Consider the following 26,813-nt stretch of genomic DNA (forward strand, 5'->3'; position numbering starts at 1 on the left):
TGATGTCTTGTTTCTGGTATCCCCAACTCCTGTCCATGGCGTTGAAATCTCCTACGATGATGAGTGCATTTTCTTTGGCCAGCTTACGTTACTTCCTAACCGACGATTACGTTACTTCCTAATGCGAAATTTGAGCGCAGCAAATAAGCTGTTTCACCTTTTCGATAGATTGAGGTAAAGAAATCGAGCAACACATGTATGCGCTATCACAGAATTTTTTTTTTATTTTTCACACGTATTCCTTTAACAAAGACTCCACTAACAGTTCTTGACAGTCATGAAGGAAGCTTTGTGGTCGGAGAAATAGACTGATATATGTTCGACTTGGTACACCAATGCTTGATTCTCAAAGACAAGATCTATACAAGTGCCTCGCGAGGTTGTCACAGCCGTGGGACGCGTTACGAGCGAGAGGAACGGGATGTTCTCCCGCATAAGTGTTAGGAAACTGCTGTTTGTCTTTATGTCAACATTAAAGTCCCCCACTACTAACATCGGTGTGGATCGATGGACGGTTAATGCGAGTTGCAGGAAGTGCACGACGTCTTTCGTGAGTGCGGTAGGGGCGAAGTAGGCAGCTACTACCAGCGAGCCGTTGGGCAACTTTGCGGCGCACAGTTCGCCAACTTCATGTGACGTGCCAAACATTTCGACTGGTATTGCAGAGAGACCTGTGCGCAAGTAGATAGCGACTCCCGCCGCTCTGTTGTGGTCTCTGCGAGCACCACAGCAGTATAGGAAATCTATGATTTCGAGAGGCTCTTCGGGATCCATCCAGGTTTCAGCAAAGCAAAGTACAGAGGAATGGCGCAGAATGTGATCGTGGTGTACGTCCTTGGCATGTGCGGCAAGGGAGCGTACGTTAAGAATGTGGTTGTGAATGATGAATCAAGTGCTGCCAGCGAATGACGCGTCCATTGGCTGTCTGCGTGTGTTACTGATGTGTGGTTAACATGTTAAGCTTCGCCTGTAAGAGTGGAACGCGACAGCGTCTTGCAACGCTGCCAGGGAGTCCACAGAACGCCATCGCCAATTCGGCTGTACGCCTTGCTGGACGGTAAATTTATTTTTTGAGGAAAGGAAATGTATCTCTCTCGCATATCTGGGTGGACACCTGAACCTCGCCGTAAGGGAAAGGGGGAAGATGGGAGTGAACGAAGACGCCGTATTAGCTAGACGCGCCTTTGTTCATTCCAAACCATTCAGCTGGCACTACGGAGTGGCTAGCGTGCTCGTATCGCACTCCGGAGACCCTGGTTCGATTCCCCAACTCGAACAATTTCGTTCTCGGTTTTACTGATTTATGCGGTCTAACAAGAAAGGTTAATTAGGCTATTTCATATTTATATTATTGCATTTCTATCCATCGTGTTCTGTCATTAACCTGTCAATTGTTGGAACTCTCTAGGATGTTCGACACAACGTATAAGAAACGAGCAACGTCTTACTGAGTGGGGAAGTGCGTGGTGGTTGAGGGAACGCGGCTTCGTACTTATGTTTTTTTCAGCAGCGTCTCCTTACGCGGACGCTGTTGTCGCTGCGGCGCGCGTCTTTCTTTTCTTTTCTTCTGACCTCTTCATTCTCCTCTATATTAATTAAGCTAATTGATTAATTAAGCAATTAACTAGGTGGTGGTGAAAATATTTTAATGAAATGGTTTAGGAGGTTGTAGCCGTGGTTGGAGCTCTCAGTCCGGAACCCCATTGGCGTAGGCTGCTGTCCGGGCTCTTTCGATGAGTTGCTTTTGACTCTTTCCGTCCGAGCTGGACAGAGCTGCCTCCCACCCCTCCTGCGTTGGCTGGTTATTAACAGTGATCGCCTGATTTCGTTGGCAGGCCCATACCATATGGTACAGGTCCGCCTTCTCCCCGCAGAATTTGCATTGTGAGTCAAATGACTCCGGGTCTATGGCATGCAGTCTTCGTGGGTTGTTGTAAGTGTTGGTCTGTAGCTTTCGGAGGTGTTGTTCCTCCCCTTTATCTAGTGTCTTAGCCGGCGGAGGGTATACCCGATGGGATAATCTTAAGTGCTGAAGTATGTCATTGTAAGTTAGTAGTGGGGTAGGAGGTTCCACGGCATCCGCACTGGGTGCCCGGGGGAGAAATGCTCGGGCTGAGGCATGTGCGCTCTCGTTCCCTGGGATGCCCTGGTGACCTGGTACCCATATTAAGTGTTTGTGTGTGGGTTGGTAGCCACGGATGTAGCTATCTTGCAGGATTTTAGCTGCTAGCGGTGCGACCCTGCCCCTGAGGTAATTGCGATACGCTGTCTGTGAATCTGTGAGAATGTATATTGAGCTAGTGTGTGTTGCAGCTAGAGCAATCGCCACTTCTTCCGCAGCCAGTATGTCCTGGCTAGCCAGTACTAGTCCGTCGACTGTTGTATTTTGGTGCACTACCGCGACGGCCGTCATTCCCTGCTCGGGACCCGCAGCATCGACATAGAACACGCCCTCGCGCCCGCCGTAGTGTCTTTTCATGGCTTCGGCTCGTGCTTGTCGTCTTGACTGGTGAAAATCAGGGTGCATATTCCTGGGTAGTGGAGCTGCCTTGAGTTGTCCTCTCCATGAGGCTGGGATGTCGGTTTTGGTGTCTAGCTGTCGGGGGCAATTGATGTTTAAATCACTCAGGACTTGTCGGCCAGTTCGAGTTGTGGAGAGCCGTACCACCTGCGCCGTAAGGTGTGCCTCTATCAGCTCATCGATCGTGTTGTGCACACCCAGTCGCAAGAGCCGGTCCGTCGATGTCGCAAGAGGGAGTCCCAGGGCCTTCTTGTAGGCAGTTCTGATTATGATGTCGAGGTTTTTGATGTCACGCTTCTTAAGGCGGAGGTAGGGCGCTACGTAGACGACGCGGCTTACAACGAAAGCCTGCACCAGTCGCAGAGTATCGTCTTCTCGCATCCCCGATTTGCGCGTCGTTATCCTGGCGATCATCCTGGCGACTTGCTCGCTCACGAGCCGTAGTTTCTGGAGGGCAAGAAGGTTGTTGCCGTTGTTATTTATGTACAGACCCAGTATCTTCATGGTCTGAACTTCCTTGATGGGTGAGTTGTCTACGCGGATATTGATGGTGTCTTGATTCTTGCGTTGACGGAAGACTAGCAGTTCGGATTTTTCGGGTGAGCACGTTAGTCCACACGCCCGGGCATAATTTTGAACTGTTGTCGCCGCGGTTTGTAGTTGTTCTTCAATCATTCCCATACTTCCCGTGGTTGTCCAGATGGTTATATCATCAGCGTACAGGGCGTGGCGTATGCCCTGTACCTGATTGAGAAGAGGTGGGAGATTTAGGAGTGCAATGTTGAAGAGAAGTGGGGATAGTACTGCCGCTTGCGGAGTGCCTCTCGTGCCCATCTTCACTTGCGTTGTGTGTTTTGAGCCGGTGCTGATGTTGACGGTTCTGTCCGTAAGGAAATCGCAGATGTACGAGTAGGCTCGCTGTCCGCAGTTCATGCTGTGGAGGTTGTTGAGGATTGTGGAGTGTTTGACATTGTCAAACGCTCCCTTGAGGTCAAGTGTTAGAAGCGCTCGGTTACTGTTTGTGCGTGCGGGATCAATGACTTCACGTTTCATTTGCAGAAGCACATCATGGGTGGACAAGTGTGCCCGAAATCCAAACATCGTGTGTGGCAGTAGCTCATTGTCCTCAAGATAATTGGAGAGACGGATGTGGACTGCCTTTTCCATGAGTTTGCCTGCACACGACGTGAGGGATATGGGGCGCAGGTTTTCAATGCTGATTTTCTTGCCGGGTTTGGGAATAAAGTGTGCATTGGCTGTTTTCCATGCTTGTGGAATGGTGCCGGTACGCCAACATTCGTTTATGTAATCCGTGAGTTGCTGCAGAGCCTCTGTGCCGAGGTTGGCCAGAAGTCCGACAGTAATTTTGTCTTGTCCCGGGGCTGTGCCTCGGCGCATATCTGCTAGTGCTGCAATGATTTCCTCTGAAGTGAAATCTCTGTCTAGGTCTTCGTTCGGTTCCCCACGGTACTCCTTATTGTAGGGTTGTGGGTCTCGCGCGGTGCAGATATAGCGACGCGTGAGTTCATCCACGAGTTCATGATCCGTGCCTTGAAAGCTGTGTAGGGCTCGATGCAAATTTCTGTGTTGTTCACTCTTCGCTTTCGGAGGGTCAATTAGGCATCGCAGAAGGTTCCATGTAGCCTTGGTGTCTAGGCGGCCTTTGAGGGATTCGCACTTCGTTAGCCAATTGGTGCGAGCGAGGTCCCATGCGTATTGGTCTGCTTGAATAGTAAGCTTGGCTATTCGAAGTCTTAGTTTCCGATTGTGTCTTTGTTTTTTCCACCGTTTTATAAGACTACGTCTTGCTTCCCAAAGGTGTAGGAGGTGGTTGTCAACAGCTGGGTGGTCCTCCGTGGTGGCAAGAGACTTTGTGAGCTTTTCTTTAAGGTCGAGAATGGAAGCCGCCCAATCTTCGTAGCTGGTTATTTGTTCGGATGTGGTTAGTTTGGTGTCCTTTCTGAATGTCTCCCAGTCTGTAATTCTGGCTTGCCCTCGTGGTTTGCTGTGCTTGTTGCTTTCGAAGATGGTCTGCAGCACGTAGTGATCGCTGCCTAGGGTCTCTCCTGTATTGAGCCACTCATAGTTGCGGGCATTGCGGACGAGCGTGAGGTCGGGAGAAGTATCCCGCGTTACGCTGGTGCCGACTCGCGTCGGGTGCTGCGGGTCCGTGAGTAGGGTCAGGGCCATGTCAGCGATGGCGGATGCTAGTTTTCTGCCTTTCGTGTCTTCCCTGGGGTATCCCCATAGGGGGCTAGAAGCATTAAAGTCGCCAACTATAGCTAGGGGAGCTTTTTGGGCTTCTCTTAGGGCTTTAAGAAAGATCACGTCGAAGGCTACGCGGTGCTGTTTGGGGCGACTATATATATTGAGTATATAGGTGCCCTTGCTGTTTCTGTGCTGTGGCAGTATTTTTATGAAGGTATATTCAATGTCGCTGTCTAGATTAAGGTCTACAGTTATTGCCGTGCATGATTTGTGGACCAAGATGCATGTCGAGGGATTTGTTTGATGTGTTGAGTATCCTCTGATCTTAGCCTCCATATTCACTTCTTGCAGGGCTATTATTTGCGGCGTATCGGGATGACAGTCTATGTATTGCTGTAATGTTTCCCTCTTCCGTTTTAGTCCCCTGCAGTTCCACTGTAGGATAGTAAGTTTATGTCTACGTTGTGGAGCCATGCTGAACACTAGAAACTTGTGCCTCATCATGTGGTGCGCCCTCAGGTTGTAGATCTGGCTGAGTGCTTGGCAGACGACGAGTTCCCATTTTACCCTGCAGCTTTGTGCCTCTGTTGTGAGAACCATCTGATAATTCCTGAAGTTTGCGGTCAATTCTGATCTCCTGCGATTGCATCCTTATTAAAACTGGTTCGAGGTTTTCCATCATGGGTTTAATAACTGATTCGAACATACTTTTGATTGTCGTCTCGATCATAATTTGTAATTTATTTTCAATGAGGTCTTGAATTGTTTTTTCCAAGCGAGTGATGCGTTCCTGGGTTTGGGGGTGCTCTGTATATTGCTGCTTTAGTGCCTGCGATGGTGGTGCCTGCGGAGTTGGTGCCTGGTGGGGTGCGTCTGGTGTAGTTGCTTGCCTCTCGGGGGTGCTAGCATCTAACTGGTGTGGAGACGGAGGGTGTAGCTCTGCCCTATCTTCTTCCATCGGACATGCCTGTTGCGTCGATGGAGGTAATGTGTTGTTTGGATTGACTGCGATGACTAACTGCTGTTTCAATGTGCTATTTTCTGATTTTAGTTGTTCAATCTCTGCTTTAAGTCGTTTGTAAGCCAACGCTTCGGGGGAGGAGGCAGCTACATCTGCCCAGCTCACCTTGCTGCCGTTGCGCTGCTCCTTGTTATGGGGTCCTGTTGTCTTCTCGGCTGGACGACTGCCGTTGTTGTGCGACACATTATCGGTAGTCCCAGGTCCATTGCTTGAAGAGCGTGAGCCGGGTGGTGCTGAGTTGTTGCTGGACTGGTCCTGGTGGGTCAGTCGGTCCCCGCTGCTCGATGGACCTCTGCTGCCGGACCGGTTCCGAAGCCTGGATCTTGACCGGTGGTTGAATTCTCCTGTCTTGGGCTTGGTTTTTTGTGATGTTCGGTACTTGTACTTGCACTGATTCGACCCCATGGGATGTGGACCTTCGCAGACCGTGCACTTGGGTTGGCAGTCGTGGGATTCTGGAACATCTTGCTGACCGCACTGCGGACATCTTGACTTCGAAGGGCAAGGGCAAACATCCGCCCGGTGTCCAAGTTTCCCGCACAGTGCGCAGGCTGGCGTTGTTTTCTTGTATAGGCGTACTGGAACCGCTTCACCATAGTAGAAGACGTGAAACGGAACCTTTCTTCCTTCAAACGTGATGGCCGCCACGTTGGAGGAACCTAATTTTCTCACGCTCACCACTGGTGCGTCCGGGGAGCGAAGCGCGTTCGTGATGTCTTCGTTGGAAACCCTCGGGTCCACTTGTATTACTCCTTTGCAAGTGTCGTCGGAGGGGCGGAGGTAGGAGTACACTGCCTGTGCCTTGTCCCCAAGCTGAATTTCGTGAATTGCCAGGATCTTTCTGATTATTTGGGCGTCTCGCACCCCGACGACGATGATGTTCTGTTCCCATATGGGCCAAACGCTGAGCTCGGCTGAGCCCTTGTCGACGCCAGCAGCAATGTGCAAGGCGTTTCCGACCGCGTTGCTTCCCCTGAATTTGCTGAGCTCCAGCGTTCCTTTAGGTTTGATTATGATCACTGCATCTTGCTTGTCCAGACGCGGCTGCGGAGGAGGCTTCCAACGCTTGACTTGCGTGCGGGGCGTCTGCTGCAGCGGCGTATCCCCTGCCGCGGTGACGCGTCCATCTGGCGTTCGACCTTTTTGCCGTGCCGAGTGGTTGTCACGGGCTGATGCGCGTTCCCACTCTTCTATCTTGCGTTGGATAATCGCCTCCGTAACCTTGTCGAAAACTGGGGTTTTCGCCTGCGGCATGGTGACAATCTGCATCCCCTCCGGGTCGTATCCCATCAGGGTCGTCATGGTTTGCGGCAGAATTTGCCCGCGGAGCCGCGGCGGGCAGCTGAGTCGTGGCCTAACTGTTAGGCTTAGCAACTCGCGCGATCCGCTTGGTCTTCAAATTCTCGAAGGATTTGAGAAAACGGTCCCACCTGAACAAGGGTGGGTGGTCTCCTCGTTGTTCTGGAAGTGTAGCCAGATGGTGTCGCAGCGCTTCGGCAAATGCTTCGGGAAAGGATCATAAAATTCGGCGGAGCCGACGTGAGACACGCCCGCTCTTCCCGACTGCTGAGGCGCGTCCAAGCAATTAACTAAACTCAGTCCAACTTAGTTGCAGCATCACTATACGATCCCTTTGATTGGTTGCATGGTTACTAGCCAAAGTACAATTGGCCCCATTTGAAATTCGCGCACTGTGACGTCACGAGCATTTCGACCAATTGAAAAGCGTGACATTGGGGGCGGAGCTGGTTACGAGGCCGACGCCGACGACGACGCGAAACCCAGGAACGGACGCCAAAGAGCTGCGCTCTAAAAATAGCTTTCTTGGATGCAAGGCAGCGGGCGATAGTGTGAAACGTGCTCACTGCTTGGTGGCTTCCATTGTGTTTTTTCTCATTCCTTGCACGTCATGAACTTGACAAGATAATCATTGTTAGTCATCTGTACCTGTCAACACGTGACCTTTATAAGGTTGTCCGCGAATAATAAAGATCGTTCAGTGTATGTTTAGCGTTTGTGTTGTGTCCCTTTAATATTGAGCGCTATGGATCCTTATCTTGCAAAGCATCGTGCTAACTAAGGATGCAGCTCGGCGACAATGCTCTACCTCGCAGAATGGTCCCACGTCATATGTCACCGGTGAACCTCAACACCTGACGGCTCAGGAATGCCGCAATGCTACCAGGCGAAAGCAACGCGCCGAGGAATCGCCGCAAAAAAATCGCGCACCATTGCTAACGCAATTAACCCGGTTAAACAGGACCCAAACCTCTGCCGATTTTTTTTCGATACTGATACTCTCATACTTTCATTTTTGCCAGGGATACCGTACACAAATAGAGAAAATGAATTGAACTATAGTATCGAAGATGGAATATTTCAAATGCCTGTCTGCAGCATGCAGAACGAAGGGTAAACAGAAAAAGGAGGCAAAGATTTAGAAACTATAGAAAGTGCGCAGCGCTCCAAGCTACTCAGAAAGCTTGCGTGCTAATTTGTCATATCGGAGCGCGTGGCCGTAATTTAGAGAGGCGGATGCGGTATTGCTTTATGTCCCTCGATATCTGACGTTCTTCAGTAGCCCTGTCCTGTTTCGTCCTTTGGAGCAGCACACACACTCTGCCCAATGTCCGAGGAGCCGGACGAAAATTTCCGCCCGCTCAGTGCTCGAAAGATCTCAATAATGCATCCTATTTGGTCGCAGCCCGAGAGTTTGTCATGGAAAGGTTTCCCTTGGAAAACGTTTTATTGTTCAATACCTTCACCGTCCATCGAGTCGTAAACCTGAGCTGTTCGTTAAATGCACAGGCTGCATTTGTTTCTTCACTGCGACTTGATAACGTGACCCGTAATTCCTCTCCGGAGCCCCGCATAAGTGCAGCAGTGTGCAAACACGGCTTGGCCAGCTAAATTTGTCTCCAGGGGGGAGCGGGTCGTCGGTATGGGAGGAAAGTTCAATTTTACAGTGCGTCATGACCTCAGGCTCAACTTTCCTTAGTTGAGATCTGTCACCACCGCCGCATGTTTGTTTCTTCACTAATTGTTAAGTATTTTTTTTTTACTGAAATATTTTTATTGATTCAAGCGCTTCCGATAAAACACAACACTTAGACCCAGAACTGATGAACATCAGTGATCAAGTCCCAAAAAACCATGTGTACTTAAAAAAAGCTCAAAAAGGCAGGAGAAGGTAGAGTTGAATCCTAACAAATCACGATGTGAAAACCGAGCCCGAGAAAAGAACAGTCCCGCGCACAGCTTTTCTTCATTTTCGCTCTATGGGGATGTTTTTATTAATCAGCCATACCAATTTCGTTTCAGCGCCGCATACAATCACCTTCACTTCATGATGGCGCTGGTATCGAGGTTTTAAACCCCAGTGATCACAGCAAAATGTGTCACTGAATGAACCAGCGGTAGATCTCGCACGAAAAGAGGGCCACAAGCGTTTGCATGGCTTTGTATAGCTCTATTCATCTCGAAGTGCAACGCTAAGGCATAGAAGTTGTGCACCGCAGATGCTTCTACAAAAATGAAGACAACACAGCATCGTATGTCCTATCGAAACGTACATTCGTTTATTGACGATAAAATCACAATTGGCTCAAGACACTGCTAACACAACAAGAGAAAAAGATTTCCAGAGCTGTCCCGAGCTTTTTACTATGAAAAATAATAGCGCAGCAAGAAATAAAGCGCCATCCTTGACTGCTGATTGCTGCCGAATTAAACAGGCTTGGAAGCAAATCAACAATTTTGCCATATAAGCTTCAACATAAATTGGTGTCTTCTCGTAGTACTCCTTCTTTTCAAGGCTGAACACCCATCCGGAGCCGCGCAGCTCGATCAGTTCCAGCAAATCCCTGCGCGTGATGGCCGATAGGCCGGGCTGAAGGAATGCCTATCGCATCCGCCGCACCAAGGTCTGCATCAGGTGGGGAGCGTTATGCTCGATCACCTTGCCGGTGCTCCTCAGAACCGACCGCGAACACGCAATCTGTGAGAAAAAAAAACAGCGGTGGTTAGTGGCAAGCACGGGAGGGCAACATTGAGGACGATATCGCATGACGCTAAGCGCCCTCACTGCTAAGACCAGCTTAGCAGGGCGGAATCACTTAGGGTAACAACAAAAGCCAGCAAATATAGCACAGTGACAGGGGCTTGTGGTTTTTTGCAGAAAGCGGCCAGCAAAGCTTTGAATTTATACCCACAGGGGAACCTCGTCGCTGAGTTCCTTATAGATGAACAACAGTAAGGATGCATAAAGGTACTGTTATCTTGTCGTTGATACTTTACTAGAGATTATAGAATTTCCCGAGTACGTTAATTTATTTATCTTATTTATTTACAGAATACTGCAGACCCTAAGATGGGTCCAAGCAGGAGGTTCAAACGCACAAAAAATAAAAAAAGAGGCACGGCAGATTACATACCACAAAGCTAACATAACAGTAATAAAACGTAGTAAAGAACAAGGAAAAGAAACTAATCAGCAATTATCAATAGGTAGTTTTGTTAATGCCATCGATGCTGTTTACAACCTCAGGCTGGAGTTCATTCCATTGAGTTATTATGTGAGGAAAAAATGAGTATTTAAATGCATTGATTCTAGCGCTGTAAGGTGTTAGTGATTCCGTGTGACGGTGTCGTGTTAGTCGCGTTGTGATCGGTTTAAGAAATAAATCTGGGCTCATGGAGAGTTTATTGAGTGGGAAAAGAAATTTCAATCGTTGAATTTTTCTTCGTATTTGCAACGTCTGTATGTTGTTTCGTGCCAAAAGAATCGTTGGAGAGTAAGTAGAACGGCATTTATTAAAGATGAATCTGACACACTTTTGCGGATCATTTCCAGTGCCTCAATGTTATGTTTTGTGTAAGGGTCCCAGACGGTGAATGCGTACTCAAGTTTCGTTCTGATGATGGATGTGTAGGCTAGAAGCTTTGCACTAGAAGGGGCACCTTTTAATCTATGCCTAAGAAAGCAATGTTTCCGAAAGGATGACGTACATATGTTGGTTATATGCTTGTTCCAGCTAAGTTTATTGGTTTTACTGACACCTTAGTATTTGTATTCGTTAACTTCCTCAAGCAGATAATTTGGAAGGGCATACGGAAATGATAGGCCACGAAATGATAGCCCTGGGTTGCAAAAATATATTTATAAATTAACCGCTTAGAAAATGGGATAACAAGAACCGTTTTTGTACGGATAATAGAGCATTAACAGGAGATGCTGCTTACCCTTTTAGCTTTTCTGAGAGGTGGCTTTTGAACAAGATTTTGCTGCTTGTCTTCACATCGATTGCAACAATAATTTTCAGGGCATCATCTGCATTCAAGGCACTCACGAAAGCCTGAAAATAAATGATATATTGTAAGGAAGACTAAGAAACATACTGTAAGGAAATAAGCTGCTTTTTTCAAATAGCTAATTTGTGGGACAAATTAAGAGCACATATTTAAGAGCACTGAAATAATAGGCCTCCGATTTAAACTGCCAGTTATCCTGAGAGAAAAAAAAACGTATTTAAATTTGTTAAACCAGAACGCAAGGTCTATAAGCGTAACAACGTTTCTTGCTCAGCTACCATCCCTCCAATCTACTCAGCTATATTCGAGCGAGAGCAGAAGAGCCAAAAGCCTAAAATAACAGCGAGGAAATGATGGCTGTTTATGCCCTATGTGGTTGCGTGAGCACAAACGGCCAAGAGCGTGGTGCGCGGCAGGGAGTGCGGGCCTTGGCGCAAGTAGACCCCAGTTCAACTTCCTAGTATCCTACACAGCACGATTGCAAAGTGCGTCGACAGGTACCGGCTGAGCTAGCGCCCTTTCGCTGATGCATTACGACAAACTTTTACATTTCTGATTTATGTACACATTTCAGGGGGGCATGCCGTCCTTTAGAAACCTGCGGGGAGTGTAAGGAGAGCAGCCAGGTCATGGCGACGTACCTGAGCACAAGTGCTGCGGCATGATTTGCACTATTCATTCAAAGACTGTCCACTGCGATAACTGGAAAGGGCGACCGGTGCTAGTAAAAACAATTCATTACGGCAACTAAATTACCGGCTCGACTGCGTTTGCAGCATTTTGATGCTCACGAGATGGGCAAAGTTCAATGTGCCACGATTCGATGGAGGTGAAACAAAACGCGCCAGTGTGCTGTGAGATATCAGTGCACGCCTGAGATCTCAAGGTAGGTCTTTCACTCCCACCTTGCACCCTTCCCTCACTCCGTGGTTCAGCTGTACACGGCCCCCTGCTGCGCTTGCCTTCCCTTAGAATCCACTTGTAGCAGTAGCCGCGGCCTCACGCGGTAGGAGCAGTACCAGCCACCGATGAAGATGACGCCGAAGTTCCGCCGAATGGAGATCGACTCTCGTGCCAGCGGCACGCGCCTCTCTTCGGCACGCCAACTTACATCCTAACGCTCCGGCCAGTAACTCAATCACTTCGTTCATCGAGCCGGCCTCACACTTTTCGTGTGCAACAAACTGGTGAGCCGGACGTCCACTGGAACACCCTCTCTCACCATGGCCAACCAACGCCGACGACAACGCCTCCGCCTTGCCCGGTGACGGACCCTCCAGCGCCGTCTCTGCGCTGTCCCTTTGCCTTCCCCCGTTCTCGGCAGCCGATCCTCAGCTCTAGATCGCTTAGGTTAACAGCCAGTTCACTATTGGCCGCATCACCAGCCAGGCACACAAGTTTCATCACGTCGCTGCGTCGTTACCACCTGAGATTGCCGCCGAGGTCCGCGACCTCCTCATAACTCCGCCCGCCTGGGCCCCTTCTGACACGTTGGCTGCTGAGCTCATCAAGCGAACAGCCGTCTCGGAACATCGCCGCCTCCAGCAGCTCATCTCCTCCGAAGAAATGGGAGACCGCAAGCCAATACAGTTGCTGCGGCGGCTCAAGCAGCTCCTGGGCGACAAGGCTACTACTTTCGACCAAGCTTTCCTGCGTGAGTTTTTCATTCAGCGCTTGCCGCCGTCGGTTCGCATGGTGCTGTGCCCGCCCAGGCGTTCTCCTTGGAGAAGCTTTCTGAGCTGGCGGACTCCGTCATAGAAGTTTCCTACTCCGCAAAATCTCTCTGCGCAGTCTCGCAGCCTCCCACACCACCATCATCTCTTCCCTCCTGCGTGGCCCTTCAGACCCTCCGTGACGACTTCCAAGCCCAGATCACGCGACTCTCCGACCAAATCGCCGCACTGTCGACTTCCCGTTCTCGCTCGCCTTCCTGTCGCCAGACTTCACCTCGCCGACGCAGTGCTACCCTTCCTCTTCAAGGCAGCGAGTGCTGGTATCACCGCACCTTTGGTGAAGCAACGCGTCGGTGTGCCCATCCCTTTCGCTTCCAGGGAAACATCCCACGACACCATAAGAAGCAGCAAGTGGTGCCACCCCACAGACCAGCCGCTTATTCTTCATTCGCGACCACAACTCGGGCCTCCGTTTTCTCGTCGACACTGGTGCCTAGGTGAGCGTCCTGCCTTGCAGCTTTACATCATCACCTTCTCTTCGTACTGGCCCATCACTCCAAGCCGCAAACCTCACCCCCATCGCTACGTACGGCTAACATGCTCTTACATTCAATTTGGGCCTCCGACGTGTGTTCCCATGGGTTTTCCTTGTCGCAGAAGTACGCTACCCAATCCTAGGAGCTGATTTCCTGCATCACTACAATCTGCTCGTCAACATGCACAGCAAGTGTCTCGTAGATGCCGTGGCGAACCTCTCGGTTCACGGCCACCGTCTTCGAGAACCGCTTGCCAGTATACCCAGCCCACGCTAGTCCACCTACGTGATCCTCCTGGATGAATACCATTCTCTTCTCCGTCCCTCCAACTTTTTACTGCCCGTCAAACACCCGGTAACGCATCGCATTGTGACCACTGGCCCGCCAACACACGCTCGAGCCTGTCGCCTTGCTCCAGACCGTTTACAGATCGCCCGCAATGAGTTTGAACCATGCTGGAGCTCGGCATTATCCGACCTTCATCTAGACAATGGGCGCCCCCTCTTCACATGGTACCAAAGAAATCCCCAGGGGACTGGCAGCCCTGTGGCGATTACCGCTCCCTCAACAGCGCCACCGTTCCGGACCGGTATTCCCTACCTCACATCACCGATTTCACCTCCGCACTGCATGGCGCCACAATTTTCTCATTAATCGATCTCGTCAAGGCATACCACCAAATCCTTGTCGAACCATCCGATGTACCCAACACTGCAAGCATTACACCATTCGGCCTCTTCGAATACCTCCGCATGACATTTGGCCTGGTTCGCATCAAATCTGACCCACTGGTTCTCCGTGAAATTCTACTCCCTTCGTGCCCCGTCCACATTATCTGCGACACTTCGGCCGGGACTCTGCGCCCTTTGGTCCCCTCTGCCTTTCGTCGTCTTGTCTTCGACGCCCTCCACGGCCTGTCCCATCCCGGAACCGCGCCACCCAACATCTTCTCACAAAACGTTACGTCTGGCCCGGCATCAACACGGACGTGCGCACCTGGGTCTGTGCCTGCCTGGCTTGCCGGCAGTCTAGAACTCAGCGACACACGACCTCTCCTTTCGGCTCGTTCCCTCCGCCATCCGCCCGTTTCGACAACGTCCACATAGATATCTTGGGTCCCTGGCCACCTTCCGCTGGACACACATACCTCCTTACTTGCATCGATCGGTTTAGTCGCTGGCCCAAAGCGTTCCCTCTGCCTGACGCCACCAGTGACACCACCGCCAGGACATTCGCCGCCGGTTGGGTCTCCCGGAGTTCCCTCGACCATCCCCAGCGACAGTGGCACCCAGTTTGAATCTTCCCTTTTTAATAACTTTATGAATTTACTTGGCACTTCCCGAATCAGAACTACTGCTTACCATCCCATCGCCAACGGCATGATCGAACGTTTCCATCGTTCGCTCAAAACATGCCTCAAAGCCCAACTCGACACTACCCACTGGACTGCATCCCTTCCACTGGTTCTGCTCAGCCTCCAAGCTACACTAAACCAGATCTTCGTTGCACTCCGACAGAACTTGTCTTCGGCTCGGCCCTGCGTCTTCCTGGTGAATTTTTCTAATCCACCGATTCGTCCACAAGTCCCGACCCTACTGATAAGGTGACGCAGCTCCGCCGTTTTTGCCGTCATCTCCGAGCGCTACACCTCCGACGCCAGTATCGGCCACCTTCATACGTTCCATCCAAACTAGCGACTTGCACCCACGTCTTTGTTCGCCGAGACTCTGTCCGCAAGCCGCTTCAGTTCCCCTACGACGGCCCTTACCGTGTACTCGAAAGAACACCGAAGTTCTTCGTCGTGCACCTTCATGGGCGCACTGACACCATTTCCATCGACCGCTTGGAGCCAGCCTTCACAAAAGACGCCCCATCCACCTGCCCTCCTCCGGCAACTTTCCTTGCTACCTCTCAGCAGCGGAAGGTATCGTTCTGGCTCCCAGCTTCACCGGACTCCTTCACTAGCGCGGGGGGGCTACTGTAGCAGTAGCAGCTGCCTCACGCGGCAGAAGCGGTACCGGCCGCCGATGAAGATAACGCCGAAGTTCCGGCGAATGGAGCTCGACTCCCGTGCCGGCGGCACGCGCCTCTCTTCGGCCCGCCATCTTACATTCTAACACTCCGGCCAGTAAATCAATCACTTCCTTCATCGTGCCGGCCTCATATTTTTCGGGTGTAACACACTCCATTACCCATAAGGACCGGCAGTTATCTGGCTTTCGCACTACACGCCCTGTCCAAGAGCACTTCTGCTTGATTTCCAGTAGGACATCATTAATTAGTGTTTGTTTTGTACATTAAAATCTAATGCAGCTAGATTAAAACTACAAGAAGCCTTTTGTAAAGCATGCTCGACCATAGACAATATTCACACTATCCATCAGGTGATCGAGAAATGTGCAGAATATAACAGAGGGTGTTTCATCTAAGGCATCACATTTTTTAAAGTAGGCTTTCAGTTAAACTTCCTTAATGAATGGTTATATTAATGATCGGTCGCTGAAGGTGGCTCAGCGAGGCCAATCTGGCTCGCACAGGCTCCACCAGTCGCTGCCTGCCGTAGCAGGGCAGGTGGTTTTTTCGGCACAGCATTGTGGACGGCGCAGCCGACATTAAGTAATATGCTTGTTTGTTTGTTTGTTTGTTTGTTTGTTTGTTTGTTTGTTTATGGGGTTTAACGTCCCAAAGCAACTAAGGCTATGAGAGACGCCGTAGTGGAGGGGTCCGGAAATTTTGACCACCTGGGGTTCTTTAACGTGCACTGACATCGCACAGTACACGCGTAAAAGTTTTTAGAATTTTGAAAACTCCGTTATGGTCGGCGCTGTGGCTCAGCAAATTTTGGCCACTTCAACGAGTTACGGACTCAGAAGAGAGTGTCTCGAAAGCGCCTGTCGCGATGTAGGCAGACTTTCGTGAGCCACAGCGCCGAGGGCAACCGCGTTTCCGAAAGTCTAAGAAAACTGGTATGGATGTTAAATACGGTGGGCTACACGCCTCTCAGTTGTTTCAACCAGCCTGCTAGTTAGCATGACTTGCATTCCGATGTGCTGCATCACTCACCCTTTATATAGCCTTCGCTGATTGCGAGAAAGCATTGGACTCGGTGGAAATAGGAGCAGTCATGCAGGCATTGATTGCTTAATCGGGGTGTACAAATATGTGAAACGACTAGACATCTAACGACTGCACAGCTACCATAGTCCTGTCTATAGTCACCAGAGAAGTTCCGATAAGGAAGTGTGCTAGGCGTGGAGACAAGATCTCGCCATTGCTGCTCACCGTCTTAATACAGGAGGTACTCCGATCACTGCCTTGGTAAAAGCTGGGGAAGAATGCGTTAGTATTCGCAACCTTGTAACTGATTGGTTTAATTTTGCAAGTTTTGGACGTCTCCCTTCATATGAATTAAGATGTTCGCGGTCTTCAACGGTTCAGGTACGCTAAAGCCCTCCATGCCCAGGGTGGTTAACATCTTTAGCACGATCTCCTCTGCGGCCTTCAACCGATCAGCTGTTACCTGATCCTTGCCAGGTGATTTCCTTTTTTGAATTTCTTTTAAGACCTTCTCTAATTCCTCCTCCTCTACTGGCAAGATGTCCCATTTTTGTTCGCTACTGCTCATCTCATTACGTTCTCATTGCACTGACTACTGTGGACCAGTCAAGAACTCTTCGGCTACCTTTTTTGTTCATATTGATGATGGCATTGGCCGCGTCTGTTAACGCGTACGCCTGGTTTTACCCATGGTTAGTTTACTCTACGGTCTTTAAGCTACCTCGAATCTTTGGCTCATTCCTCGTTGTCGTTGCAGAACCGTCCTCGCAGCGCCGCCCTTTCTACTCCGAACCCCTCCTCCTCCCCTTTTTTCTCTTCTCTTTTTCTCTTTCTTACTTTTCTCCCCTCCTTTCTCTTTTCTTCTTTTACGGCTGCTCCGCTCTTCGGTCTATTCCTCTGGCGAGGAGTCGAGAGGGCCGGCTGGCCATTTTCACAAGCGTGTGTCTCATTCGGCGCCATTTTTTGTGCCCTTTACGGCATTTTCCGCACGTGGCCTGCCTCCGCGCCCCGCCGCCGCGGGTTTTTGCTGTTCTGTTGTGCAAAACCGCGATTCAGCGCTTCTGCACCACGCGGTCCCTGTTCTTTTATATTTTCAAGTTGTATGAGTTAATTTATATTTTGGTTTCTTTTCGTATTTCCATTTTTTTATTTGTTTTATTTCACTCATGAAACCCGTGCGCTCACTAGATGTGCCTTTTCTTTTATATTTTTTGTGTTTTATGATTTAATTTCTTTATATTTTTGTTTCTTTTCATATTTCCATTTGTTTTGTTTTACTTATGAAACCCGTACGTTCACTAGATCTGCCTTTTCTTTTATATTTTTCGTATTTTACGATTTCATTTCTTTATATTTTTGTTTCTTTTCATATTTGCATTTTTTTATTTGTTTTACTTCACTCATGAAACTCGTGCGTTCACTAGATGTGTCTTTATTCATGCCCAAACCGTGAGCCTTCGTGGCGCAATGGCGGCGACTACCCTGGAAGTGTCAAAGGCCCTGGTTGGATTCCAAGTCTCAATAAGGTTTTAAGGCGGAAGCCTTTACTGTCTCAAACTGTCGTTAGCAGCCGTGTCGGCAGCCTTGTCGGCAGGTGTGTCCGCGTTTTGACGGGTGTCCACCGCTGCCTGGCAGCGCTAGAACACGCTGTCGCGTTCCACTCCTAAAGGTGAAGCTTAAGCGTCATTAATTAGCAGTCAATTAGTATTCGGTGATTAATCGGTAATTAGGCACTAATTCGTAATTTGATATTACTTCGTCATCAATTATGTGTGACGTCATCCGGTGGTGACGACACCAGTGTCATATAGGCAAAGTGCTGCGGAAAGCGCGTTCGCCTCTACGCACTTTAGACAGTCAAAGTGCCCGTGAATTTTTTTTTTCTTCGCCGAAACTCGAACACACTTGCTAACATTCGTTGCTCACGACAGTATGAGGCATTAAAGGCTTTCGCCTTAATAAAACTATTCTGCTCGTATTTTCTTTCACAGCTGTTCTGCTCCAGACGACCTTCTAGGGCGGCCGGCTCGCCATTTTCGGGTTGCCCTTTGAGCCATCTGTGTGGCCGGCGCGTTCGTCGCGCCAGGAAGGCTTGCGCACTTACTTAAAGGGCGATTCAGACGATGGTGGTGGTGGTGGTGAAAAACTTTAATCAAAGAGAGCTCGAGGGTAAAAAAAACCTGCTGCATGGTCGGTATCCTTAGTCCGGGACACCGCATGACGAGGCCCCGTCTCGCGCCCGCTTGACCAGAGCCCTTTGGGACTCCAGTGTGGAGCAGTTGAGGAGGGCAGTCTGCCATGCCTCTCGGGTGGGGGTGGCGGAGGTGGGAAGGTGAGGATTCTGAGTATATGCCCACACCATGTGAAAGATATCGCAGATCTCTCCACAGTGCGGGCAGCGCCCATCTGTGTTCGGATCGAAGTGTTTTGCTATTGCAGGACAGAGAAGGGTTCCTGTCTGCAGGCGCCGCAGAGTTCGCTCCTCCGCCTTACTCAGCCCTTTGGCAGGTGCCGGGTAGAGACGGTGGCTGTCGCAATAATAAATTAGGATTTCGCGGAACCGCAGAAGCGGCTTATGAGCTTCTGAGCCAGGAGAGATAGGATGAGGAGCCCGGTGTGTGAGCGCTCGGGCGGCCGCATCAGCGGCCTCATTACCTCGTAGACCCTGGTGGCCAGGAGCCCAGATAACTTTTGTGCGAGTTGGATCGGCGAGACCGCGTCTTAGAATTTGCGAGGCAAGAGGTGATATTTCGCCTGCAAGATAATGTTCACAGGCCCGGCGAGAGTCTGTGATAACCGTTTTCGATTTTGGATCGGCGGCAGCGAGAGCTATTGCGACTTCCTCCGCTCGTGTTGAATTTGGGGCCCGAAAAGATAGCCCATCGACATTCATTCCCCGGTGGACTACGGCAGCCGTGAAGAATCCCGCGGGCGACGGCCCTGTGATGTCCACGTAATAGACGCCCTCTTTATAGCCATATTGCCTCTCAAGCGTGCGAACCCGCGCTTGTCGTCTGCCTTCATGTGAAGCCATGTCCATGTTACGCGGGAGCGGAGCGACCAAGAGCATATGGCGCCACAGCACCGGGATGTTCTCCGTCCCCTCCGCTATGCATGTGTGTTGGATGTGTAAGCGGTTTAGCAGGCGGCGCCCAGGCACCGTCTGCGATAGCCGCGTATATTGGTTCACGAGGTGGGCCTCCCGCAACTCCTGTTAGGAGTTTACCACTCCCAACGCCTTCAGTTTGGCGTTGGAGGTAGCCACCGGGAGGTCCAGTGCTCGCTTTGTTACCTTCCTGATGATGGCGTCAATGCGCTTGTCTTGTTGTTTGGTGGTGCGTAGGTACGGCACGGCGTAGAGGATCCGGCTGGTCACGAAGGCATAGGCGAGCCGTAGCGCGTCCCTGCCCCGCAGACCACCCCGCTTGTTGGAAACACGGCGGATCATGCGCCCTACCTGTTCACCTATGCTCTTGAGTTTCGCTATAGTAGAGTCCGGCCTAAGTTTGTTATTGATGAACAGACCCAGGATCCGGAGCTCCGCCACTTCTCTGATGGGACCGCCCGATAGAGATATGTGTAGAGACGTGTTGTCCTTGTGGTTTGTCCTGACGTGTAGAAGCTCTGATTTGGCGGGAGCACATTGGAGACCACAGTCGGCAGCATATGCTTCGACTATGGAGGCGGCCTGCTGAAGGCGGTCCTCCATCTCCCCAAGGCTCCCCTCGGTGGTCCAGATTGTAATGTCGTCTGCGTAGAGTGCGTGTTTTATGCCATCCACCTGAGCCAGTCGGCCGGGCAGGTGCATCATGGCGATGTTCAAAAGGAGCGGTGATAACACCGCCCCCTGTGGTGTACCTCGTGTACCTATAGAGTACGGGCCGTATTCCTCGTCCTCGATCCGGAGTAGTGCCTGACGCGCAGAGAGGAAGTCTGACATAGGCGAAGACCTTCGCCCCGCAGTTAGTGGTGTTCAAGTTAGAGAGTATGGTGCCATGTTTAACATTATCAAACGCCCCCTTAAGATCGAGGGCGAGAATGGCCTTGTCGTTTTGTTGCATGGTTGTGGGTTGTATTATGTCCCTGTGTAGTTGGAGTAGGACATCCTGTGCAGACATGTGCGGGCGGAACCCGAACATAGTGTCTGCAAAGAGGCCCTTACCCTCCATGTATGGAGAGAGGCGATCCCGAACCATCGTCTCCATGAGCTTTCCCTCACACGAGGTTAATGAGATGGGTCTCAAGTTGTCCGTAGTCACGGCTTTACCTGCTTTGGGGATGAACGTTACAAGCGATGTTTTCCATTCCAGTGGGAGCGGACACCCATCCCAGATCTGATTTATGTATTGTAGCAAATGGAGGTATGCAGAGTCGGAGAGGTTCGCCAACAGTTTCACTGTTATGCGATCCCGACCCGGTGCCCCACCTTGGCGCATTTTAGCCAGGGCCGCCTTAAGGTCATGCAACTCAAAAGGGGCGTCTAAATCCTGATTTGGCTTGCCGGAGTACGTGTACTCGGGCCCAACCGGGTCATTTGTGCGGCAGAGATACCTGTCGCACAAAGTGTCCGCAAGTTGCGCCGTCGTACCTTGGTACCCGTGCAGAGCCCGCCGGAGCTGTTTTTGCGTCTCCCCTTTCGTTTGAGACGGGTCGATGAGGCTGCGCAAGAGACGCCAAAGCCCCTTCGAGCTCATCTGACGCGCTGCCGAGTTGCAGCGTTCTATCCAATTGTTGAGCTGTGAGCTGGGCGGCATATGCCGCAGCCTGCTCCGTAAGTTGTGCAATACGAGCTCTAAGCTTGCGATTCGTCTTGTGTTTCTTCCATCGTTTTGTTAAGCTCCGGCGCGCCTCCCACAGATGCAGGAGGTGATTGTCCACTGCGGGGATCTCGTCGGTGGTGTGAAGGATTCAGACGACGGTCCGTTCGCCCGCGGACCGCGCAGTACGTGTTCATGCGTCACCACATTGAGAGGCGAGCTGTCGGCCCGCGGCCTGGTCAGCGCGCCTCTCAATGTGCTGACGCATGAACACGTAGTGCGCAGGCCGCGGGCGAACGGACCGTCGTCAACGCCAACGAGCAATGAGCCGCTTTTTCTTTTTTGCAGCAGCAGCATTCAGTTTCTTTTTTTCCTAGTGAAAAACGTTCGATTACCTTATCGCTACCTCCAGAACAAGAGTGAGACAACGAAGATAACGATGCAGTTTACAAGGGCAGCGCAGCTTCTGCCAAAAATAGCTGGCGGATTTGTCTGCATGGAGACTTCCCTGGCGCTGAATCGGAATTTGACGGCCACTTTTCTTTCACAGCATAGCATGGTCTCCTGAAATGCTTGTAGCTGGTTGCTTTCTCCGCAAATCATTGTAAGGCGAGTGCGTCGGTGGCCAATGCTCGTCACATGCCACGGTTCTAGTGCCGGAGAACCAGGGGTGCCCCGTCAGAGACGGTCTCAAGATGAGTTACGATGCAGGGATAAAGGGAATAACTGAAGTTTATGTACAGATATTTACATCACATACAAATTTAGGCACTGGAGACAAATTAAGCAGCACAAAGACAAACAACAAAAAGGTGGAACTGGCTAACACTAGGGGAGGCCCCTACTAGGCGTAGCCGAAGATGCATAGCACCTGACCTTAGCCCAGAACCCTTTTCCCGGCTCCGGGGATCGGTTTTAAACCCCTAAAGGCCCGGCCCACATCTGGCTGCTTCCAATCATGTTGCACTCTTAACATGATTGGCCCTTCAAGGGCATGGCCAGCCCTCCGGCTTCTATAAGGTAAACCACCCTCTCCATATCCAAATAAAAGAAAAAACAAACACAAACGCTCAGTCATGCCAGGACGTGCGGGGTAGAACATTCTCTCCCTCGCAAAATAAAAGTAAAAAACATAAAACACACTCGTGCGAGCACGTGCCGTCGGTTTCCCCGATGACCCCCGACGTTGGCGTCGTCTCGGAATTGGGGATTATCGGGCTTAAGCGGGCAGTTACCGCTGTAACTGCCACTGCGAGCTTGCACCTGCGTTCCAAGGCGACTTAGCCTTCCCAAGGCTGTTTATTCGGCGCCTCACCGATACCCGGTCAGTAGCGTCACCCAACTCGGGCCTTCGCTGCTCCCGGCTTCCCGCGCTGTCGCCGGCTATTCCTCATCTCTATTGCCCCCCTCGTCAACGGCGCCCTGACGCCGTTCCGTCCGGCAGTGCTTAATTCTCAGGAATTCTGCAGACTTTTCGAACGATACGCTCGTCGCGAGTTTGCGCCTCGGCTGGTGCCCGTTAAGACGAGGGGATTAAGACAAGGGGGGGGGGGGGGGGGGGGTGTCGTCGTGTGGCGACTCTTCAGTCCCATAGTTGTCACCGCTCTTTTGCCCAGCCAGCGCGAATTGGCACCGCGGGGCGATGGACACCAGAGCGGCCCGGCGCCCTCGTGCGCTTGCATCTTTCCAAGAAATGTCATTCTTCGCTTCGAGCGCACCCCACCGTCCCGTCCCGTCGCGGAGGGGGGGGGGGGGGGTCCATTGAAGACGGCAGCGCAGGGGTGCTGAGAAACAATGACCGGCCCCAATGACCTCGCATGCACTACCGATACCTTACAAATCCCTCTACGTAGAGGCAATGCCTGGCATTGCAGCCTGGCATTCGTATTCGTAGGATCTGACTTCATGCAATAAAACATAATCATCGGCAAAAAGCCTGATTTGCACTGGATCAATAATTACACCCACAATGTCATTCATGCAGACCAAAAACAGTAATGGTCCAAACACACTTACTTGCGGCATGCCAGAAGTGACCGGAAGGTAATTGGAACAATGGGCAAAAATACTGACGAACTGGGGCTTACTGACGAATAAGAGCTTACTGAGAGCACGATTTTCCCATCAGAAGATGCGAGCGAGCCGCGTTGCGTTCAACAATGCACCATTCATTATGGCGCTGAGGGCACCATCTTAAATCAAACAGATACATTCGTCTTGATTAGCTTTCGAAGTAATGATTAAGGTTGCCTACTTCTGCAGAGCATCCGAGGTTTACTGTACGGACCCATCCTGTCCCAACTGCCCCTGTATCTATGCCGACCTGGCCCATTGCCTCTTCTATTGCCCGGCTGCTCAGCAGTCGGGTTCCTTCCCCCCACCCTCTCTATCCATCACCACCTGGCTCGACTAGCTTGGCGCTGAAGGGGAAGAACAGCGGCTTCTGGTCGCCCAGGCGGTCGAAACGCTCGGCCTATAAATTTTGGTCGAATAAAAGTCTTTTACTACTACTACTACTACTACTACTACTACTACTACTACTGTAAGGATCCAGAAGCGAAAGGTGCATTTCTGTGGCCGGCTTCTTCAAGAGTAGGCACTTGAATGTGATACGAGCCCTAACGTACTAAGGTAATCTCTGGTGTGCTATTTAGGGCGTAACTTCTTCACCGAAGCCACACGTGCGGCACATAGGACGCAGGCGCGTTCCATGGTTTTCACTGTTGCTTCTGCTCTGTATGCCATTTGTCCGCTTTGTTTTGAAGAACTCTCTGAGGAGTACGGACCGGATCACGTTCTGCGCGCTCGCAGTGCCGCCGAAAATCGGTGCTGACCGTCACATTAATTTCTGTGCACCTATTTCCGTGATTGGACCAAATTATTTTATCCGATCCCTGCAACTTCCTTGAGAGCAATGGGTTCCTCACAATTCTAGCTTGTCACATTTTTAGACACCCTTAAGACTCGTTTGATTCCTACGCAGCGCAGTAATAACTTGAAACTGCTAGGTTTCACGTATCCTGCTTGAGGACACAGGTGGTTAATAATGGCTGTGAGAAGCCGTACAAATATATGCTCATAGAGCTTTACCTCTTGTGCGTTGTCCAGCGAAGGCGACTGCAGAATGTTGTGGCAGCAGTCGCACAGCAGCTGGGCCAGGAACAGCGTGCTGCTCCCCATGTCTCCTTCTCCGCTGCGACGCCGCAGTCCCAGCAGGAGCACCGCCAAGCAGGACACGAAAGCCGTCCAGCTGCGCGGCACCCGCTCGGGCCCGTTCCGCGGCTGAAGCAGCTGGTCCCGCTTGTCGAACCACTCGGCGCAGGTGCCCAGAAGCATCTCCAGAAACTTCTCGCCGCTTTCTTTCTGCGGGTGCCAGGATAATGCGCAAAAAGGAAATTACATTCATTGCTTGAGTACGATGAGTGTACATTTGTATTACACTGCCAACCCGGTCCGGCTTTCTTTATAGTGCATTTAGTATGCTTGAAATTGCACATAACTAACAATGATAAAGGCACGGACGCCCGAAAGCCAGTCTCAAGCTGCGCATGTTGAAATCAAATGATACCATGAATTGAATTCAGGAAATCTGGCTCAGGAGTCCAAGGTTTATTACGGCCAGCAACGAGCAGACGAAACGCCACAACTATGGAGCCCGAGTGGACTCCTCATCATCTTTACCGGTGATCGATAAAGCGTGCTTTTGTTTGGTGCAGTTAATAGATTAAGCGCACTCTAAATAATAAGACAGAAGTAACGAGAGCAGAGCAGTAGTCAAAATATGAATTCTGCTACGGACGGCAAGGACACCAAGTACAAACGTCATGGGTAAAGACAATCATACAGGTGCCTCGTAATCTGACGTATTCTCAACAGCATTATACCTTGCTATGTGCAGTTGTAAGGATAGCGCAAGAAAGTCGACCAGAATACGCACTGCATCGGTCACACGGCACGAACAATCAACAGGAAAGAAAAGCCGGCTTACCGCGATTAGGAAGGTGCACAGTTGAAAAGCTGGCTTGTCATTCTGAGTGCCCTGTGTGGCTCTTAGATATAGAGCCTTAACCAGCTCCGTCAGCTGCTGGTTGGAAAGGGCGTTCAGATCTGCGTGCAAATAAACGTGTAAGGAACCAAGCGGAATAAAGCCGCAACACTCGTTTGCCCACTCGCTCTCGCCGACATAAGCTGCTGTCGCATCGAAATCATAAGCGCTGTAGCAGCCACGCTTTAAGCACGGTCGCTAAGACATGGCATGCATTAAGCACAACAAAGGCATATCTCCCTCTAATTTTCTAATGCGGCAGTTATAGCAGTCCATGGAAGCAAGTATCGTGATCTACGATCCCCGCCTGCCTTTGCCAAGCTCCCTGGAATTCCACCCTTCCCCGGAAACCGGCCTCCAAATCTATGAGATAAGTTGTTTCCAGATAGGATTATAGTACGTTGGACCTAAGTAAACTAGGCTCTAGCGTTTGCTACTCGCTGCGCTCTGCTAAAACCAAACTTCTAAGGCTATGCGAACAGATTTAAATGTTCAAAATGGTGCCCTTGATGTGGGCTCACGGGAGGTGAGCTCCACTCCAGGCTGGATGAACGCGGCCGAACGCTTTCTCACCTTGCAGCGCCCTCTTGATGAGGCCCTGGGCGTGCGAGGGGGCACTCCCGGACTCCGGCTCATCGCGTAAGGCACATTTGAGCTGCCGAAGTGGAGGACAGCTGCGCAAATCTTTCGTAGACCACGCCATCGAATAGAATACCTTGAAGGAGACAGCAGAGCACTACATTAAGAAACGACTGGCAGATCCGGTGTGTGCGGGATGTCATGCCACTTTGTCATGTCATGCGTTCAATCTCTTTAAACCCCAGTGCTGTCAATAAACAGCCCCGCTGCTTCTAACTGCAGGCCGAAGCCCTTTGCAGAGAAGTGTCACTGTTCAGAGGTTTCCACCTCCTCTCCACATGCTCCGCATAACGTGTCCTTGTCGTGGCAGCTGACTAAATATGTTTTAGTCCGCAAAACTCTTGTCCTGGCCACGAAGAAGAAAGGTCTTCCCCTACAGTTGTCATACATATTAAGGCGGAAGCCTTTAATGCCTCATCGTTGTAAGCGGGAGTTGTCGACAGAAATGTCGCGCTTTTCAATAGGTCAAAACGGTCATGACGTGACAGTGCGTGAATTTCAGACAGGCCTATTGTACTTTGGCTAGTAACCATGCAACCAATTAAAGGGATCGTATAGTGATGCTGCAAGTATGTAGGAATGAGTGAAGTTCATTGCTTAATTACCCGATTAACCTAATTAACCTTTCTAGTCAGGCCAGATAAATAAATAAAACCGAGTAGCAAAATGGTCGAGTGCGGGAATCGAACCCCGGTCTCCTGAGTGCACGACGAGCATGCTAACCACTCCGCCATGGAAGCTCAATGGTCCACATTGAACAAAGGCGCGTCTAGTGAATACGGTGTCTTTGTTCACTCCCTTCTTCCTCCCGTCCCTTTAAGGCGAGGTTCAGGTGTCCCCCGAGGTATGCGAGACAGACACATTTCCCTTCCTCAAAAACCAATTTACCGACGAGCAAGGCGTAGAACCAAACGGGCGATGTCGTTCTATGGACTCCTTGGAAGCGTTGCAAGACGCTGTCGCGTTTAGCTCTTAGAGCCGAAGCTTAACATCTTAACACATCAGTGACACAAGCAGAAACAACGCGCTTAAGGGTTTCGCCTCAC

The 26,813-nt window shown here is 50.7% G+C and overlaps 1 protein-coding gene and 1 pseudogene across 3 annotated transcripts; one reads left to right on the forward strand and one right to left on the reverse strand.

Annotated features, from left to right (window-relative positions):
* Positions 1-9,311: 9,311 nt before the first annotated feature.
* LOC149370376 (CBP80/20-dependent translation initiation factor-like) lies at positions 9,312-26,813 on the reverse strand. 3 transcript variants are annotated; one of them, XM_089561341.1, is made up of 5 exons: positions 25,702-26,813; positions 25,072-25,190; positions 24,174-24,446; positions 10,992-11,104; positions 9,593-9,747 (listed from the first exon to the last, which is right to left on the reverse strand). In XM_089561341.1, the coding sequence occupies exons 1-5, from the start codon at positions 25,829-25,831 to the stop codon at positions 9,723-9,725; spliced, it is 660 nt and encodes a 219-aa protein (XP_089417467.1). In that variant the 5' UTR covers positions 25,832-26,813; the 3' UTR covers positions 9,593-9,722. The 3 variants fall into 3 exon arrangements, with proteins under 3 accessions (XP_089417474.1, XP_089417467.1, XP_089417460.1); XM_089561348.1 differs by lacking the exon at positions 10,992-11,104 and having other exon boundaries at positions 9,312-9,747; XM_089561334.1 differs by lacking the exons at positions 9,593-9,747; positions 10,992-11,104 and having other exon boundaries at positions 21,403-24,446.
* On the forward strand, positions 11,690-13,234 carry LOC149370377 (uncharacterized; annotated as a pseudogene).

Source organism: Amblyomma mixtum, chromosome 1 (assembly GCF_055824585.1).
Source record: "Amblyomma mixtum isolate Tamu chromosome 1, ASM5582458v1, whole genome shotgun sequence".
Classification (NCBI taxonomy): domain Eukaryota; kingdom Metazoa; phylum Arthropoda; class Arachnida; order Ixodida; family Ixodidae; genus Amblyomma; species Amblyomma mixtum.